Raw genomic sequence first — 19,744 nt, 5'->3', positions numbered from 1 at the left:
ATCTCAACTTTTAGTTTATACACAGAAAAATAAATGCCTGGTTCTAGCAAATAAATTTTATGAATGAACTATAGTCTTTTTTTTCTTAAAGATTTTATTTATTTATTCATGAGAGACTCAGAGAGAGGCAGGGATGTAGGCAGAGGGAGAAGCAGACTCCCAGTAGGGAGCCCAATGTGGGTCTCGATCCCAGGACCTAGGATCATGCCCCAAGCCAAAGGAAGGCGCTCAGGTGCTGAGCCACCCAGGTGTATAAAATGAACTATATTCTTTAGCCAACCTCTTACTTTAAAAATATACATATGAGTATTTTTCCATTTTGATCATTTTAAAGGTTGAAAGGAATTATTTGAGTATTCCTTATCATTTTTCTCATTTCTAAGAGAATTATGCAATTCAAAAAATGGCTTGTAAACACATTCTGGTAACTTACATTGTGCCAAGAAACAGTTACTGGTGGACATCTTTAAAATATAACACACACGTGAAAACATGGGCCTACTCCTTTACACATTTGCGTGCTATACCCAATGGCAAAATAAAATCTTGCTGCTCAGTTCTAGCTTCAGTCATTTCAACTTTTCTGTTGATTTCTACTTCTTGCCTCCTGGTGCTTGACTAGAATTTGTGGGACTTCTGCTTAGCTTTGGACTTTATAGTAACCAAACTTGCTTCACCTTTATATGAGTTACAACTTTTCACTTTAGACCTGTTAGAGTCTCAGTTTCCTTATATGTGAAATGATGATGAGAAAAATTTCCTAAGATTGTTATAAATATTAAATGAAACAGCATATGTATATTACTCCCAGAAGATGTTCAATGAACATTTGTGTCCTCTTCCAAAACTCTTTTCAATCTCATTGTACTATTTCAGAAGAAAATTTGAAACTCCCTTCTATTCTGTTGTTAACTCCATCCAATGCCCTTTGCTTAATACCAAGGTACATGGATTTTTCAAGTAGATGTCAACAGTGAGGAGCTTACATTGACAAGTACTAAATATAATACAAAAATATCTTGTGCTATGATTCCAGATATTACCTAACTCCAAATGTATATTTGGTTTGAGTTTAAAGTCTATCAGTTTCAAAAAGGATGCCTATTATGTACCTAATAGTGAAGGGCATAAAGGGAATAAGGTATAGACTCCTTTATAAATCACTTTCTTGATCCTAATTTTCTTTCTACCAATTTCAAGTTTTGGATCTTGTGTTGGGACTGGAGTAAGTAAGGGATGGGGAGTGAATCCACTACATATATAATGTATATATACTATATGTACATACATGCACACACATATTCATCTTTATATATATGTATTTGATGAAATAGTAATCACTGTACTTTGATAACTTGATGATTTTTATAGTTGAGAAAATGGATCCTTTCTCTATTATTTTGGCACCCATGTGCAGTTTTATTTACTTTTTCTTTTTTAAAGAATGTTAAATCAATCTTCTTTTCTTTTTCTAATACTATAGAGGGTAACCTTTAAGTGCTAGAGTCCACCTCACTATCAAAGACATGTAAAACCTACTGCCAATGAAGGGGTAGGAAACTTCTCCCTGAATATGACTATTTAACTAGTTTTTCTGTTTCCGAATAATTTTAATCCAATGAGCATTATTTTCTATAGTCTTTATTATATTTGCCACATGGAAGTGTTTTTAGAGAATATAGAAGACTCATCCTTATTGAGAAATTTTCTGACTTAAGCAAAAAGCAGTACCTTTAAAGAAGAGTGAGTTTTTAATGTAAAAATGTTCCCCCAAATTTAGCAATTTCTCCTGAGATAAGGAAAGCTGTATAGTGTTAAAAATTGTATCCATCCTCATGTGCCAACTCTGTCTTACAATATTAAAATCCTCAGATCACATTAACTATCTTCCTTTCCTTGTTGGGCCATTTCTAAACAGAAGTTCAGGGAAAGGACATATTTTAAAAGGTACAAAAATAAATAAATAAAAGGTACAGAAAACTTCAAGAACACTCATGTACATCAGCTCATCTTGTAGTTTATAGACCTAAATCAACTGTAAGTTCTCTTTACAACTATTTTTTTCAGACTTGCTTTTGGGAACACTACTAGCTAAATTATACAGATTTATGTGATTATTCTTTCCTAAAATGTAATATAACTTTTCAGATTCTTTGGCAAATAACTACCTCCAATAAATCATGTTTCTTTATGTAGGTATGAATTGATCATTTCACATATCTCCTCTCGCAGCACTCTCTTCCCAAAGATAATTAACATGTTAACATCTAAATTTCTATAATAGTTTTCTTCTCAACAGTAGCTTTTTGCCTAAGGGATGATAGCTATCTAGGTAGGAAGAGGTGATGAAAAGGTACTATTTAAATATTACTTCTATTTCCTGAAACACTACTGTACTCTGCCTTGCTGGTCCCATGCTTTCTAAGTTTTTAATAACTAGTTAAATATCAAAGAGCTATAGGAATAAAAACAACAACTGAATCCTGATGAATACAAAAAGGACTTCCCAGATGAAAATAAAGCTATGCATTTGTGAGGACTAAGAAGTAACTTAGAAACAGAATCAAGCAAACTATCAAGAGACCTAGAGCTATCACTCTGCTCTTAGGTTACTAAATTCACATTTCTGTGCCTTAGTTTCCTCTTTTTGAAGGTAAAGTATTGGACTAGATGAATACAAAGACTTATTTAAGCTCTAATAATCTACGATCAATAGTTGCTCATTCTCACTTTCTCCTTGATATTCTTCTGAGGTCCAAGAGTTGGACGTAAAGTAATTAAAGGAGATACTTATCTAGTTTAATGTTCTTAAACTTGTTAGAGGAACAATGAATTCTTGTGATCCAGCTCATTTTATAGAAGCACAGAGAAGTAAGGTGGCTCGCTGAAGTTCACATGGCTAGTCACAAAGCAGAACACTGAAAAGGAGCCATGTATCTATAGCCCAGAGCTGGTTCTATCAAACAGGTCATTTTTTGTTTATTTATTGTGTAGATTAACTATAAGTCCTAGATACAAGGATTGTATTTTTTTCTCAGTAATTTTCTATACCCGTAAGTCATTGTCTGTTAGGAATTTAGCAGATGCTTAATAAAAATATTAATTTGTATATGAGCACTTAAATTTCCTACCACACACATTTTTGGATTAGCCAGAGGATGTACCCAAAAAGAAAAATATTCATAGGAACAATTCTAGAAATTTCTTCCAAATTTCAGAGCAGAGGATATTGTGCGGCAAGTAAACTCAGATTCGTGTAATCCAGGCCGCTCCGAGCTGGTTTTGCAGCATCTCCATACCAAAAGTCTGACCCTAAATTATGGGTAATGAGCAACGAGCAGTCTTGGCAACTCATACAAAAGTGGGGAAAGATTACTATGGAGTTGTAACTTCCTTGTGCCAGGGAAAATAGAGCTGATGTGGCACATTATTCCAAGACCAGAACTGTGAGCACCAAAATCTGCTTGAGAGGAGGCAGAAGGAGCCAGAAACCTGTATTAGAACTTGAATAGGTGATTTGTATTTATACAGTGAGATAAGACTGTTACATAAAAGGCTTTGTTAGACATGCTAAATTACACTGTTCAAATGCCTCTTAATCCTCTAGGCAAGTGCATTTCCCTTCCCCACATTACCTTATGCAATCTTTCTCTCCTGCGAATAACCATCACATTTTATTTGTACTTCTCACATGACACACATTAACCTTTTCCTTCAGATGTATTTTTTTAGAGATTTTATCTATTTATTTTGAGAGAGAGAGAGAGCAGGAAGAGGGAGGGGCAGAGGGAGAAATAGGCTCCCCGCTGAGCCGAATGACTGGCTGGATCCCAGGATCCTGAAATCATGACCCCTGCCAAAGGCAGATGCTTAACCGCTTAACCGACTGAGCCACCCAGGTGCCCCTCTCTAGATGTATTTTTTTTTTTTTTTTTACTAACTGTTCAATTCACATATATTTATTAAGGATATTAGAGACCAAGCTTGAGATGTGCAAAAATAACTCTGGAATCCCAAAAAACTCATTCTTTTAGTGGTCTTTTAGTGGAACAAACAAGCACAGGAACAGACTACTGTTTTGTTTTTTAAATCATTTATACTAAGCAATGAGCATCACAAAGCACACACGCACACACAAAAAAAAAAACCACACAAAATATCTTACTCTCCTTTGTGTCTCTCACAGATTAGGTACTCAGTAAATGTGTGTTGATTGAATAAATATTTTGTCTTCTAGGAGAATATATTCTATTTCATTAATTCATTCATTCAAGTGCCTATTCATTCAGGGCCTTTTGAAAAATTATGCCTAACCTTGTTTTAAGTATTGGCCCAGTGTTAATTTTAATTTCTATTACTGAAAAAAATAATACGTTTTAAAATCACAATTATATAAGAATACTTAAGATCAACATGGCAATTTTTCCACCAATTATTTTTCAATCAATATTTCATTTGTATAAATGAATTATTTTCAAATTGTCTTTTTAGTTAGTTGTAGTTCCAAGAAAGTAGTAAAATCATTCTCTTAAATGAGACTTGTTTGTTTTCACATGATTGCAATGACTGATTCTAGTTCATAATTCTTTTGGTTTTATTACTGTCCATTGAGTTATTAAATGCAAATTGATCATCATGACCTTATAGATTATCTTTTTAGTGTGTTTTAAGTCATAAGTAAAGAGTACTCCCTTTTATATAGAAGAGAATGGATACACAGCTTTGGGGTTTTAATAATCTCAGCACTTAAAGCTAATTATTTTTGTTTTTACCATGGAAATAACTTTCCTCATTTTTATCTAGTCCTTAGGTATCTTTCTTTTCAAGTGACTAGGAAGAGATTCATAGTAGAAAAACAGGATATTTATGTGTTGCTCGGCAGAAATAGATTTAATTACAAAAACCTATATTCTAAACATATTTTTAAATTATAGAATTTTTCCTAATTATGGGAGTAATATATCTTCATTGTAGAAAACTTGGAAAATGCAGAGTATTTAAAGAGGAGGAAAAAGCCACTTAGAGTGGTGTTTGTACTTTTTATACAAAGTTACATACTGATTTTTCACTTAATATAGTGTATTGAGAGCATTAAAAACAAAATGTATTTGTAAAGCCCTAAAATTGGTAGATCTTTAGTAACTAAGTGAAGGGTCAGAGGACTCAGAACCTCAAAAAATTGTCAATGCAAAATACATGAAACTGAGATTTAATTTCAGGGAGTTCATTACAGCCTTTCTTTAAAATAAAACAAGATATTAATTTTAAAAGATTTCTATTTCCCCTGTTGAGGAAATTATGTGAAATAGACATCAGTGATCAGGCTTTTTCATTTGAATACTTGTTAAAGAGGTCACGAGAGAGGAACAGTTTTCTAAGTCAGAAGAACAAGAAAAGAACAAAGTCTATCATGTTACTTTCCAACTAGCTTTTCATTAGAAGGATAAAGGGAACACAATTCAGACAGTTAGGTGACCTGGATTTAGTTAGTATCTATAAGCCTAAATTATCCTGTGTGAACAGAAGAGATACTACTGAAAAAAAATTTAAGTTCCCTTGTAGTGAAACAAATATAAGAAAGAAGATATGTGTGTGTGTGTGTGTTTATGAGGTGTTTAATATACATATATATTCATGTATTTACCTCTGCACATAAATATATAACATATAAATAAGAAAAATAAAAGAATATATTTATATGTAAAAGAGAATTGGAATATAATTCTTAGAGTGTCTACTTGATACTTATCCTCTATTTGAGAACCATATTTAACTTATTAAACAAAACTGTGGATTTAGTTGCTCTTAATTTAGCTGTCAATCTTAGATAACTAGTAATTATGCTGGCTTCTAAAAATCTTGTGAGAAAGGACATTGGATTAAAAGTCGGAATACTTGATTCTCATCCTAGCTCTATTATTAATGAATTATCTTTCTCTGGATAAGCCACTTAGCTTCTCTGGTTTTTCTCATTTTTTAAATAGGCTGGTAGACTAGATGTCCAAGTTCCATCCCAGCTCATAATATATGGTTGTAAGATTAATCCAGTTCAATAATTCATTGATGCTATTTCTAAAAATTATTCTGTCATCCTAATAGTCAAGCAAAGTGTCAGAAAGTGAGGTGTATTTAATCTAACACTTCTAATAAAATTTTTACATTATTTAAGGAATGTGAGTAAAATGACCTAAAGGATATGCACATTTATATATGAAAGATAGAGTATATACATAGTAAAATACATTTATGAAAAATATTTTAACTTATATTCACATATAATTGCCATTTTGTTAGAGGAAAATTATAAGTAAACTAAATGCAATACTTTTATCTCCTCTCATTCTCAATCCCTAATTCTGTTTTTTGCATCATTACTTTTTTTTTTTTAATTTAAATTCAATTTGCCAACATATAGTATAACACCCCGTGCTCATCCTATCAAGTTCCCCCTCAGTGCCGGTAACCTGGTTACCCCATCCCCCCACCCACCTTCCCTTTCACAACCCTTTGTTTGTTTCCCAGAATTAGGAGTATCTCATAGTTTGTCACCCTCGCTAATTTTCCCTACTCAGTTTCCCTCCTTTCCCTTATAGTCCCTTTCACTATTTCTTATATTCTACATATGAGTGAAACCATATGATGATTGTCCTTCTCTGATTGACTTACTTCACTCAGCATAATACCCTCCAGTTCCATCCACGTTGAAGCAAAGCAGTACAATTGCTGGGTCATAGGGCAGGTCTATTTTTAACTTCTTGAGGAACCTCCACACTGTTTTCCAGAATTGCTGCACCAGTTCACATTCCCAGAAACAGTGCAAGAGGATTCCCCTTCCTCCACATCCTCTCCAACATTTGTTGTTTCCTGTCTTGTTAATTTTATTCTCACAGGTGTGAGGTCGTATTTTATTGTGGTTTTGATTTGTATTTCCCTGATGGCAAGTGATGTGGAACAGTTTCTTCAGCATCATTACCTTTTAAAGAAATAGATTTTACCAAATCAAATCCTCATCCATTCTTTCATTCACTTCATATTATTACTTCAACTAATTCATACAGAGTACCAACTATCAACAATGTTATAGTACTAAGAATACTGCATGGCACCTATATGGAAGGTTATGGGGTTTCTGCCTTCCAATGCTGACAAAAAAACATAAATCTGAAATTGTGGGGAAAGCCATGAAGGTAAAAGGATAGGGACCTAATTTGGACTTGGGAGTCAGGAAAGATCTTTCTGAAAAAATGAAATTTAGGGTGAAACTCCAGGGGTGAGTAGGAATTAACCAGGTCAGAAAAATGAGAATAAGCTCCCCAGGCAGAGAGAGCAGCATACATAAGAATACTGAGAAAAAAAGAGCACTGGAATTTAGGAATCTAAACGTCTTTACCTTGTGAGTATGAAGGGAGCCTGGACACGTGGACATAGGTCTTATAGACCCAGTCAAATATTTTGGATTTGATTTCAAGAATACTGAGGGGACACCTGAGTAGCTCAGAGGTTAAGGGTCTGCCTTCAGCTCAGGGCATGATCCCAGATCTGGGGATCAAGTCCTGCATCGGGCTCCGTTGCAGGGAGCCTGCTTCTTCCTCTGCTTGTGTCTCTGCCTCTGTCTGTCTCTCTCTCTGTCTCTCATGAATAAATAAATAAAATCTTAAAAAAAAAAAACACTGGGAAGTTTTGCAGTAATTTAAACAAGGTAGTAATATCATCAGATTTACATCTTCGCAGAGAACTCCAACATTGTATTATGAATCAACTGAAGAAAGGCAAAAGTTAAAAGGAAACCAGTTACAGACTTGGCAGTAGTTTCAATGAGAGATTAAACTAGGGTGAAAAAGATTCAAGACTCACTTAAATGACCTATTCAAGAATAGACCAAACTCAGTAATGGAATAGACCCAAATTTAGTAACAGAAAAAAACATAAGTAAACAAAGGAGAGGTAAGTGGCAAAAGTGATAATCTGATTTATGGAATGTGCATGAGGGTGGATGAAGATGGTACTCACTGAGTAGACGACCAGATGAGAATCATGTCTGGGGGTGTAGAGGTCAGTCTTAATAGTGCTTATAGTCATTTTAGAGAGACAGTTGTATATGTGAGTCTGAAGCTCTGAAGAAACCCCTGGAGAAATAAATTGGGAACCATCAGCATATAAGTAGCATTAAGAGGTGTGTGTGTGTGTGTGTGTGTGTGTGTGTGTGTGTAGGTGAGAAAAAAAATGATGGTAATATTAGATGAGGGCCCAGAGCTAGTTGTAAAGGAATTTAAGCATTTAATTTTGAGAGAAAAGGATTTGTTAGCACATGAGTTAGTGAAAGACCAACCAGAAAAGGTGAAAGGAAAACTAGAAGCCAAGAAAAGAAAGTGTTTCCTGCAGGTCATTATGGTCAATATTGCCGCATACAAGCAATAATGGAGCTTGAGAATGGTTCACTGGGAAACAAAAGCAATCTAATTGGGATGGTAGAGGCAAAAACTGATTGACAAGTACATGGAAGGGAGTTGAAAGGATGAGAAATTAGAAGAATTTAAAAAAAAAAAAGCATACACGGTTAACTTTTCTGAGAAGCATATCGGGGAGCAGAAAGAGTGGTAAATAAAATATGGTGAATTAAAGATGGATAAGATCAGAGCATATTTGGTTGCTTTTGAGAAAATCCCTTGAAAAGAAAGATGATCAAAATTCAGTAAAGAGGGGAAGATGAATAAAAATGGAAACCAAATGTGTCACTATCCTGATTAAGACAAATACATGTTCCTCAGCCTGTTCCAGAAAAGCCTCTGGAGGACCCTTTGTCAGGTCTCTGGCTCATCCTAAGACACTCTCCCCTCCGTTCCCTTCCTTTGGTATATGCTAAGAATTCTTCCAGGAGGTTCAGTTTTAGAATCTTTGTACAATGGGCAGCCCGGGTGGCTCAGCAGTTTAGCGCAGTCTTCAGCCCAGGGCGTCATCCTGGAGACCAGGGATGGAATCCCATGTCAGGCTCCCTGCAGGGAGCCTGCTTCTCTCTCTGCCTGTCTCTGCCTCTTTGTGTGTCTCTCATGAATAAATAAATAAAATCTTTAAAAAAAAAAAAAAGAATCTTTGCACAAATCGCATCCCTGCAAGAATTCCCCCCTGCTATACCTGAGCTGCCCTTCTTTGTCATGCAAATCTTAGTTCTGGAAAAGTCCCACCTGACCATCCACTGAATTCAAAACTGTCTCCACATCTTCACATCTTGTTCCTTCTTATAATTCAGGCCTCAGTTTCAGTATCCTTAGTGAGACCGCCACACCCTCCCCATCACCCAACATAAATTTGTAACCCTCCCCATCCACAGTCATGTTTTTAACTGTTAGCATAACATATGTCACATTTTCTTGTTTATATATGTGTTTATATGTTTATGGTAGGTCACTTCCCTCTAAAATGTAGAGTATATGAAAACAGGGGTCTCATTTTACTTGCTCAATGCCATATACCCAGGATGTGTGATACTGCTTGGCATACAGTGGTGTGCTAAATAAAAGTTTGTGGATTGGTTGAATGGTAAATTCAATTTACAAGTCTTCTTAGAAGATATCTGGAAATTAAAAGGCTCAATACTATAAGTTTTAATCAAATCCAGCACAAACACACAGGTAACAGATTAGGGGACTATAGTGACTAACATAATTTTGAAAATATTCTAAAAGATTTCTTTTTAACAGATAATCTTAATGATTCTATGTCTCTTATCATAATATTTACTCTAACTTTCATCCCTCAGGTATGTACCACCTGATAGCAAGAGACGGTTTTTTTGAAAGTACTTTGCCATTAGAGAGTATTCAGTCCAGTGTAAGAAAATTTACTACAGATAATCCTTTTGGTGGATAAAATATATATATGAACTCAAGAGTATATTTACATTTAGCAAACATTATCTAGCCATGTACTATCCTAGACATATGGGATTCAAAAATGAATAAAATGATCTGTGTTAACTCAAAGATCCGTGAGTGATTAAAGATACAAAAGTTAATGAGATTGTGCTTTAAAAAGACTATGATACAGTCTGAATGAAATAAAAAGAGGTCAGTTTGTTTTAACACCTCTGCTCTATGAGATCTCACATGCATGAATTTAGACTCTATACAAATGCTTCCATTCCTCCAAGGGGCAAATCATTAATATGAAACTCATTTACCTCAGTATATAACACCTATCCCTATATCAAGTGAAAGTCATTTTCACAAGGGGAGGGAGAAAGCCATTTTTGATGCCAGTGTTTCAGAGGAGCAATTAAGCATTGGCTGTATTAGGAGGAGGTTGCCATATGAAAAGAAGTACAACAAAGAAAATCATCATGCTCAATGGTCGTGCAATGTCACCTTATTATTTCTGGAAGGGCCTAAAGATTAGAAAATGACTCTTCTTGAGTTACAGGGCCTATAAAACTGAGTAACTTAGAAAATACTGAAAAGGAATTCAGGAGAAAATAATACCAAAATAAATAGCAATAGAAATTGTGTTGAGCTGAGCATGACCTTTGGAAAGAGAGGGAATATTTTGCATATCTAAGAAAAATCTCATCATAGGCCTCCCTGAAAGATTAAAATGATTTCAATATTTTCCCACTTATTTAATGCAAACAGGTATGGCTTGCTCTGACAAAACATCACATTTCCTACTTAGGTGCTATTATGCAGAGACAGAATATCAAGTTTATACTGGTTGCTCAAAGTCATTCTTAAAGACCAAGAGTAAGTGCTGAAAATAATGATTGGAAATGTTTGTGTGCCAGAGATCCTTTTCTTGCAAACATTTCTTTGGGCTTAGTCTCTCTTAAAGGATTGGAAAGCACTATTATCAATATATCTCATTCAAATATTAATGAGGAAGCAGGTCATTCACCTTTTGGAAACTGCAGTATCTATTTAGATGTCATTTATCAGCTGTTCAGTGGAAAGAATGAGGCAAAAGCAGAGGCAAAAATATTTCTGAGTCCAGAGATTTCTGTATGAAAAACAAGTGTTCCTCTATGTATTACTTCATATCTAGTTAACAGCACAGAATACCATCATTTGACCAATTAGTATTAAATTTAGCACATAAAGTATTAGTTTCCAAAATATTTTGAAATTGTTAAGAGTAAGCTATCCTAAATACAGTAAATAAAATCAACATAAATACAAACTAGTTTGTGACGTTAAACTAGTGGGAAGTGTTTCTGTATCTTTCAAAGAAATTTTGAGTCATTACGCAGTATTAATTCTTCTATCTATATTTTTTGCTGTAACAAAACCAGTGACACTTACAAACTGAAGCATAATACAGAATGCCCTGGCTGTTTTGTTTTGTTTTTGCTCAGTGTCTATCTCCTAAAAAGTAGGAGGCTGTTTAAAGAAAAGTATATTATTTGAAAACATTTCATACTTAAAATGTAATTCTGTTTTATCAGAAATTTCCAAACAGAAAAATGAAGAAAATCTGAGTTTTGCTTTCTTGTGTGTGCATGCCCTCAATCTGTTCCAACACTCAAAAGGAGCAACTTTAAACCTCTCATTCCTTCTTTGTTATCCTGCAAAGACCTTGTTCCTTTCCACTATTTCACACTGAGCACGAGCAACTCATTTATAGATAGCTCCAGATTCAATCCATGTGGCTGGATTTTGAAGTTAAAAAAAAAAACGGAAAAAGTAAAAAACGCCCTGCTTTAGTATGACTGGCCAGTTGTAATATATTTTACAAGTTTGAAACCAAAAAAATGGTCTGCTTTCAAGTTATTGCTTAAAATTGTCTCAGGCTACAGGTTTTAAGGTCACGTTATTAATTTTCCCACATTTATGATCTCGACACATTTTATATTTGATCTTTTGTGAAGAATAATTTGTCTTTACCTTGAGCTGTGTTTGTGCTAGGCTGTAAAATCAGGTGACCCAGTCAAATCAGTGGGAACGTTAAAGAGACTACAGAAACTGGTTCAGACCAAGAAAGACAGGGTGTCCAGTCTGAATGAGATGAAACCTACATTCATAAATCTCCATAAGTAAGAAGTCAAAATGCTGCAAAAAGTTCTTTGAGAAGGGAACTGGGTTAGCATATATTAAATGAAGGCCATTTTGATAAGGCCTTAAAATGATCATTAAATGTTGAGGGTTTTTAAATTACCAATTTATTTATTTGTGAAACAGATATTCTTACCCTATTACTGAATTTTGCTTTATATGCCCCATTTCTCCTTCCCTTCAAGACCAGACTCAGGGATACAGTGAGAGAAAGAGATAAGAAGGGTCAGCACTATCCACTATCCTCATTCTTTGGCCACAGAAAACAGTATTTATCAATTCTGATGTGAGTACAGCAAAATGGCATATCATGACATGCAACTTGGATGCTCATTTATTTACGCACGATTACATACTATTAATCATAATCTTTTACTTACACCAGTTAAATGTTTTAACTAAAAGAGATTCAATGATATGGTACAATTTACTATGGGTAACATATATTTCTATTTTCTGGAACTGTTTTGTATATTACCAGAAATTTCATCAGACCCTTCACCATATGTAAATATAGGTCTTACTAATCAATTATATACTATAAATATATACCTTCTTTTTGTTGTATTCTCATCTGTTTTTCCATTTCCAAAATATTTCACCATGAGAAACACTGTGTACATAAATCTCTTTATAGATTTGTATTAAAAATACTAATATATCAATAGGATTTCAGCCCATGTCCACTGAGATTTCATTATTTTTATGTAAAGGGAATATTTCATTTACTTCCTTATGATGTGCTCCACACATATTACCTCAAAAAATTTTTTTAAGAATTTAATAATATAAAAAACAGAATTTAATAATATAAGCACACCATATTATGTTGATACAATGTGTGGAATTTTTTTTAATTTGTAATTTTTCTCGAATATCTTTCAGTATATTATTTTCACGTGGCTTTCAAGCATTGTAGTTAAACTGAATTTAATCATTATATACAGTTTCAAAATGTTCTGGGTAAATGTCTTTATAAAACAAGTCATTGGGCTCCTGAATGGCTTAGTCAGTTAAGTGTCTGCCTCCTGTTCAGGTCATGATCCCGGGGTCCTGGGATCAAGCCCCCCATCAGGCTCCCTGCTCAGCAGGGAGTTGGCTTCTCTGCCCCCCCCCCCCACCGTTTGTCATTTCTCTCACTCTCATGCTCGTGTCTCTTTCTCAAATAAATAAATAAATAAATAAATAAATAAATAAATAAATAAAATCTTTAAAAAAAAAACCTTAAAAAAAAAGCAAGTCATTTACTATACAAAGGATTACTCTTCAAAGAATTGCAATTATAAACTATTTTGTGAAATTAAATGACTTCCTGGCTTATTCTATGGTGTTCATTTATTTCTACTATATAAAAGGAAATATAATACTCATAATTTCTACATGTGCAAAATTATTAGACAGATCTACTTCTTAGTTTTCTTTGTCATTCAGAAGATGAAGATGAAACACTGGTTTCCTGTATGAAATTAGCCAAATCCCAAGGAAAGAAAATTAATAACGTTAGCACAAGGGGAGAAACGGAGACTGGACTGAATTCTATTTCTGCATCACTGGCTAGATCCAGTACTTCACCTGGATGCAATTTGGCAGAAATGTTATCCCACAATGAAGGTGAAGTTCAGAAGTGGACCAGCTGGCAGCCTTTTCCAGAAAACCCTCTCTGGACATGTGTTGATTTCCAAATTGCCCAAATTGGAACTTGGAACAACTGTTCCCACTGTACTCACCAACCACAACTTAAGTCTTCATGGACAGATATGGATCTCCCACATTCTTGGGTAAGTTTGTGAACTAAAGAAATGTGTCATCTCACCTGGATGTTTGTACCAGCAGGAAATAAACAGATAACAAAAGTGCTAATCAGTCAAATTCATCAGTGTCAGGAAAGTTACTAGAACTAGAGTTGTCTTTCCAAAAAGCAATGAAGCTCTCATGACTTTTCCTATCATCTTACTAATGTGTATGTTCCTTGTGTTCAAATAAATTTGCTACACAGCGTTGTTTAGAGATTCTTTTTTAGTTGAAGGAAGACTTTGGATGTTGATTCAGATCAAGATGTGGATTGAATTGTCTAACTCATTGCAGTAATGAAGTTTCACTGACAAATAATAGCTAATTTAAATAAGCATTTTCTGTGTGCCTGCCATTCCTCTAAGCACTTTCCTATTTTATTTAAATCTCACAACAACCCTGTAAGATAGGGAATGTTATTCTAATACTAAGTCCCCCACTTTACAATCGAGAAAAATGAGGCACAAAATAGTTAACAACAGGTCTAACAAAAAAGCTAACAAAATGTCACAGAGCTAACAAAAAGTGGAGACAAGATCTAGAATCTAGACAGTCTAATGCTAAGGATACTGCTTTTAGCTGACATAGTATTTCCTGTACACTAAACTAGGCCCTAACGCTATATGGTATGAAAGAAAAAGTATGGACTCTGGAATTACATAAATCTGGGTTTGGATCCAAGCTCTGCTCCTTGTTTGAGTTGGGCAAATTATTTAAAACCTTTTCATCTTAATTTTCTCAATTTTAAGATGGAAATAGTAATACTAAATTTATGAGACAATCGAGAAACCAAAATTAAATAATACAAACATCCTAAGACCTAAGAGCAACTTTTTTTCCACCTTGACTGTAAGTTTCTTAAGGCAAGTATTTTATACCTTTATTCATGACAGTTCTTGGTCATTTGTGCTTATAGTCAATTCATGGAACAACTTTGTGTTTCCAGGAACCTGACTCTATGCCATTTTGTTTTAAGAGTCAGTCTCTCATCAGACAGAGGCCATATTTTGGGGTGCATTTAGGGCCCTCTGAAGAGGCTTGTGGCCCTTTACACCTTTCAAAACTTGTGTATTAAGTTAGGTCTTTGCAGGCTAGAGCTAAAGTAATCTGTGTTCAAAGTACCGCATTAAATATTACAAGTGTTTAGGAGCACACTTGGAATGGATAAAGTGTCCAACATCAGTTACTTTTAGGAGCATCTCTCCTATTTCCTTGTCTTCATCTTCTCTTTTGGGGCCACTGGGCTTTGCAGCCTTCTGCCTGGAGTATTTTCTTAGAGAGCTACTGGTAATATAATCAGGAATTTCTGAAGACTTCCCTTGACAGCTTCAGAATTGGGATCAAGAATGATGACTGCTTGGCAAGTAGCAAAGCCGGTGTAAGAATCTAAATTCACATATTTTGAGCTTCTTTCAGCAGTAAAATCTGGAGCCCTTAACAGCGGTTCTGTATTTTAGTAGCCTAGCCTCCATTTAACTTTTCGCCTTTGTCTACAACTTCCTTGTGCTTTTCCTGTGCTGGACTGACAATGGAATGATTTGCTTCTTCCTGATGACTTGTTTTGTACTTTCCCGCCTCTCTGTCTTTGTGTTTATGTATTGGCCTCTTCCTACCATATTGTTCTCACCTACGTTCTAACCAGGACACTAGCCCATAAAGCTCAGACCACTTTGTCCTTTAGAAAGATTTCCTGGGTCATGCCAGATAGAATTAATCACTCCTTCCTTTGAACTTCGAGAAAACATAAGGGCATTATTCTTTCATTATAGATTTATCAAACATATATTGGCATCCCTGTATACCACTTTGCAATATTAGGCTCTGGGGATACAAAGCCAAACAATACGTACACTGCCCCTGTCTTCACGGAGCTTACCGTATTCCACCTATAGTGGAATTAGTTGAGCATTTGTTTATTTGCTATCAGTAATTTATCTTTGTATCCTCCATTGTCCCTAGGATATCATGGGTCTTCAATTAATATTTGAGTGGCATTTGCTAACTAATGAGTGGAGTTTTAGAAACCAGGGCACTTTGTTTCCATACATCTACATAAGATATTTGTTCTTGTTCTTCTGTTCTTATATTAATCTGGTTATACTTAAAAGTTATTGTGTATGTGTGTCTGTGAATGTGTGTCTAGATTTAAGTATATATACATAGTAACAGTTTTCTTTCTTTTTTTTGGTGGTGGTGGTTTTGTCTATTTTAGTACATAACTCAATGATTAAGTAAATGAATTTTATCTGCAGAAGGTCAAACGTATCTACAGAATATTCAGAATTTCAGATGATAATGTTCAGTATTTGTGACAGGAAAACCTCGCTGGATTTGGAGAGAGGGTTCAAGAACATGCTAGAGTTAAATTGGTTTGGTAAACTTAATGAGACCACTTACACTCAGGGATTTGAGACACAGAATGAAAGAAGTTGGATGAGTGCAAATCATTATTTTTATATTCTACACATATATTCTATAATAATACCAAGTGAAAAATACCCCGTTTCATTTTAGCATAGCTGGTATTTTTTTTCTGTAGTAATTGCAGGGTTATTATTTAGGTTATACTTTCACTTTCCTTCTATAGAAGGTACAGAAGGCAAATTGTGTTGAGGGAAAAGTTGTGCTTCTGAAATGAGTGTTACTTACCATCAATGACAGGTAGTCAGAGGTGACATTTTTGCAATTTTAAAGGGTAAAAGTGTGACCAGATTTTTTTTTTCATGTACCAACATATGTAGATATGCTGGCGCTGAGCCAAAACCTCACATTTCAGAGAAAATGAAACCAATCCACAAAGACACTAGTTTCTCCTTGACTTCAGCTATTTCAGCAACAGTAGATTCCGAGAGTCTTTGATCCTGTTAGCAAAGCAGAGTTTTCAGGTTACCTGAAACTGACTTGTCTTCCAGAAAGTTCTTATCCACCCTAGTCTGACTCCCTGGTAATCCCACTACAGGCTCATACCTCAAAGCTGGTTCTGATAGAACTGGGTTTAACACCAGTTTTGACATCACCAGAACAGTGAATTTAGGCAAACCCCTCACCCTCCTTTAACCTACTAGTTCCGATTCGGACATTGCTTTCAGACCTGCTTGTCTCCTCTCTTGTGAGTGACTCTGTGTACTGAAAACACTCATTTGTAAGAAAAGGTTATTGACATCTACCATGCAGGGCTGTTGGGAAGGTGAAAGGAAATGGTGACAGGACTCAGGTGATAGTAGGTAAAATTCATACCCAAACCAAAGAATCCAGAGACTTGTGCTAGGCTTGGGAAGAAGCAACATTTTATTCAGTCAAGATACCATAAACAAACTGAAACCAGACAGGGAAATGTATTCTTTGTGAAGGGCTTTTCACAGAAGTCAACAGGAGGAGGACGAGACACACACAGATATTAGTCATTTGCAAGGTCTATGGGATTTGGACTGTGGGGAAAGATAAGTGATTAAGGAATTGATATAAACTGAGAAAGATAAAAGACCAGATTTATGAATGTGTATACTCCACAAGAGAAGTGTGAAAGAAAACTCCTTGAGATGCAGGGTTTTTTTGTTGTTTTTTTTTTCATATCTGAGGTGAGTGGCATAGAGAGGGGATTTCAGATGCATTTTTAAAAAAGGTAATAGTGGAGATAACCAAAAATAATATTTGAAGCCAAGTGTTTACAATCAGTTTACAAGAAGAGTGATTAAAGGGTACTTACAAAGAAGCTCTGCATGCTAAGAGTTTGAAACATCTTAACAAAAGAGGAAAGTGAGTCAGAAGAGACTTGGTTGAGAAGAAGGGCAAGAAAGAATGAAATGTATATGTTGTAAAGAAGATGAGAACTTCCTTTAATATGATGTTATGGTAATAGCAAACATACTTTTCAAAACCTAGGACTATTTTTCAGATTTATAAGAAGGATAAACAACTTTTTTTGTGTGACATTAACAAATCAAAGTAATCTTGACATGAAAAGGGGGAGTAAATATCCATTTCTCCCTTCATATGTCCAAAGTATTTTATAAAAATAGTGTGATACATTTAAAAAGTGATAATAGCAAAAGCTCTTTCAGGAATAAGGAAAGTAAAAGACCTGAAATAACAGAACTCAAGTACAGGATAATTCTAATATAGTGTGGATGGAAAGGTAATAATGAAAATGAGATAAAAATCAAAGAAAAAAAAGGTGAAGTTTAAATACAGAATCTCAAGGTGAGAAAATAAATAGAGCTCTACTTAAAGCATCTTAAAGTACCTAAGAAGAGGATGAGAAGAGTGGAGAGCTAAGGTCTTGTTGGAGTAGTATTGGAACCTGTCACAACTGCACCAGAAGAGAAAGTGTGGACAGTGGAAAATTTTGTTTCAGTGAGAGGAACAGGATGTGTGCTAAAGCTCACCAAAAAAATAAAGGAACAAAATATTTTACAATTAACCTTTCAATTCAAATGGGGAATAGTGGTTATGCTAATTATTGACATGGGAAAATGCTCTGGGGACCCATAGACCCACTGCTAAGTGGTATGAGAGTTTTTATACTGACCAAGAAAATTACTGATCTGTGGGGGAAGAGTGACCAAAGCAGGATAAGCTATTTGTGGGCCTCTTTTACTTTCTCTGTTCTCCACCTTGGCAATCTCTCCCAGTCTCTCTGACCCTGGTCTACTTCCTTCAATCAACATGACATGTCATTACCAGATTAATTTACTTGACTAATCTACCTGATTAATGATTCCAAAGCTCAACTCTAATGTTACTGCTCCCCTCACAAACCTTTAAATATCTCCCCAACACCAACGGGGTCAAACGCAAACTCATTCACCTAATCTGCCCTCTTAACTAGATGGTAACAAGTCTCTTTCATACACAGTCTTCTGTTGGCAAGGTGATACCAAACACTGATTTTTCTTCATCTTCATAGCTCTGTTTAAACTGTTTCATCATTTAGTCTTTCCTTTATTCTCTACCTATTTGTATGGAAGCTTAAAAATGTAGATGGATAAGTAAGAGTCCATGATGTACACTTTGAAGAAAAAAAGGAATAAAGATTGAGAGGACAAGTAAAAAGAGAGTAAGAAAATACATAGTTTAGGAAAAAAAGGACACGTGAATTTCATAGATTCCATTATTTTCTTTGTACGTAAGTGATGTTAGACTCCTACCAAAAAGCCTCCCTGGTCCCACTGAATAAGACATACTAAGAAGACTGCTTACATATCAACCCAGAGGGAGGCAGGCTATGAACCATCCATACATAATTTCTCATAGTTTCATGCCCTTGTGTTCAACCATGACAGCAAAAAACATTTATTAGAACAGCTTTAACTTTTATCTGCTGACATTGGAATTATGGTAGTATGGAAAGAGAACACGATTCAAGGAATAGATTTGGACAACTTGTGAAAAAGAAGGCAGAGTAAATGATAATCTGGACTGAGAAAATCAAAAAGAAAACTAGAAAAATGTGATACAAAAATACCAAAAGATATCTATACTTACTATATTCTGTACTGAAATTGATGAACTTGAGAATTGAGATTCTAAAAATAATTCTAAAAACCTAAATGAACAAGAATAAATAATGAATTATGAATATTTTACATGACAAACATTTAACTATAGTATAATGTTTGATGGAAGGAAAATTAACATTTTCTCAAGAAAAGAGTTTGACAAATAAGAGATGCTGCAACAGCTGATTGATGTCTTCATTCCTTCATTCATCCACTCATTCACTTGTTAGCAAATTCATGTTAAGTGCCTCCTGAGCCACTTAATCTGGATGTATGAGCTTAGAACTGTGTACCTGGGGGGATGGCCAATCTCTATTTCATATATATAATAAGAGTTTATGGGTTAAGAGGACAAGTTGAAAATGAAGGGAACAAGTAATCACAGTCCTTGGTATAAAAATTCACTAGGATGACAAA

General features: G+C 34.9%; 1 protein-coding gene across 3 annotated transcripts in view; it reads left to right on the top strand.

Annotated features, from left to right (window-relative positions):
• Positions 1-19,744, top strand: part of SAMSN1 (SAM domain, SH3 domain and nuclear localization signals 1) — a 144,319-nt gene that overhangs the window by 44,709 nt on the left and 79,866 nt on the right. For 2 of the 3 annotated variants that reach the window (XM_035709345.2, XM_025449622.3), the window contains one exon: positions 13,470-13,816. In XM_035709345.2, coding sequence (XP_035565238.2) covers positions 13,470-13,816 — 347 coding nt within the window. Of the gene's footprint in view, positions 1-12,246; positions 12,325-13,469; positions 13,817-19,744 lie in introns of those variants that run through there. The other variant, XM_025449627.3, reaches the window with a different exon arrangement.

Source organism: Canis lupus, chromosome 31 (assembly GCF_003254725.2).
Source record: "Canis lupus dingo isolate Sandy chromosome 31, ASM325472v2, whole genome shotgun sequence".
NCBI classification, from domain to species: Eukaryota; Metazoa; Chordata; class Mammalia; order Carnivora; family Canidae; genus Canis; species Canis lupus.
This window is presented reverse-complemented; position numbering and strand designations above follow the sequence as displayed.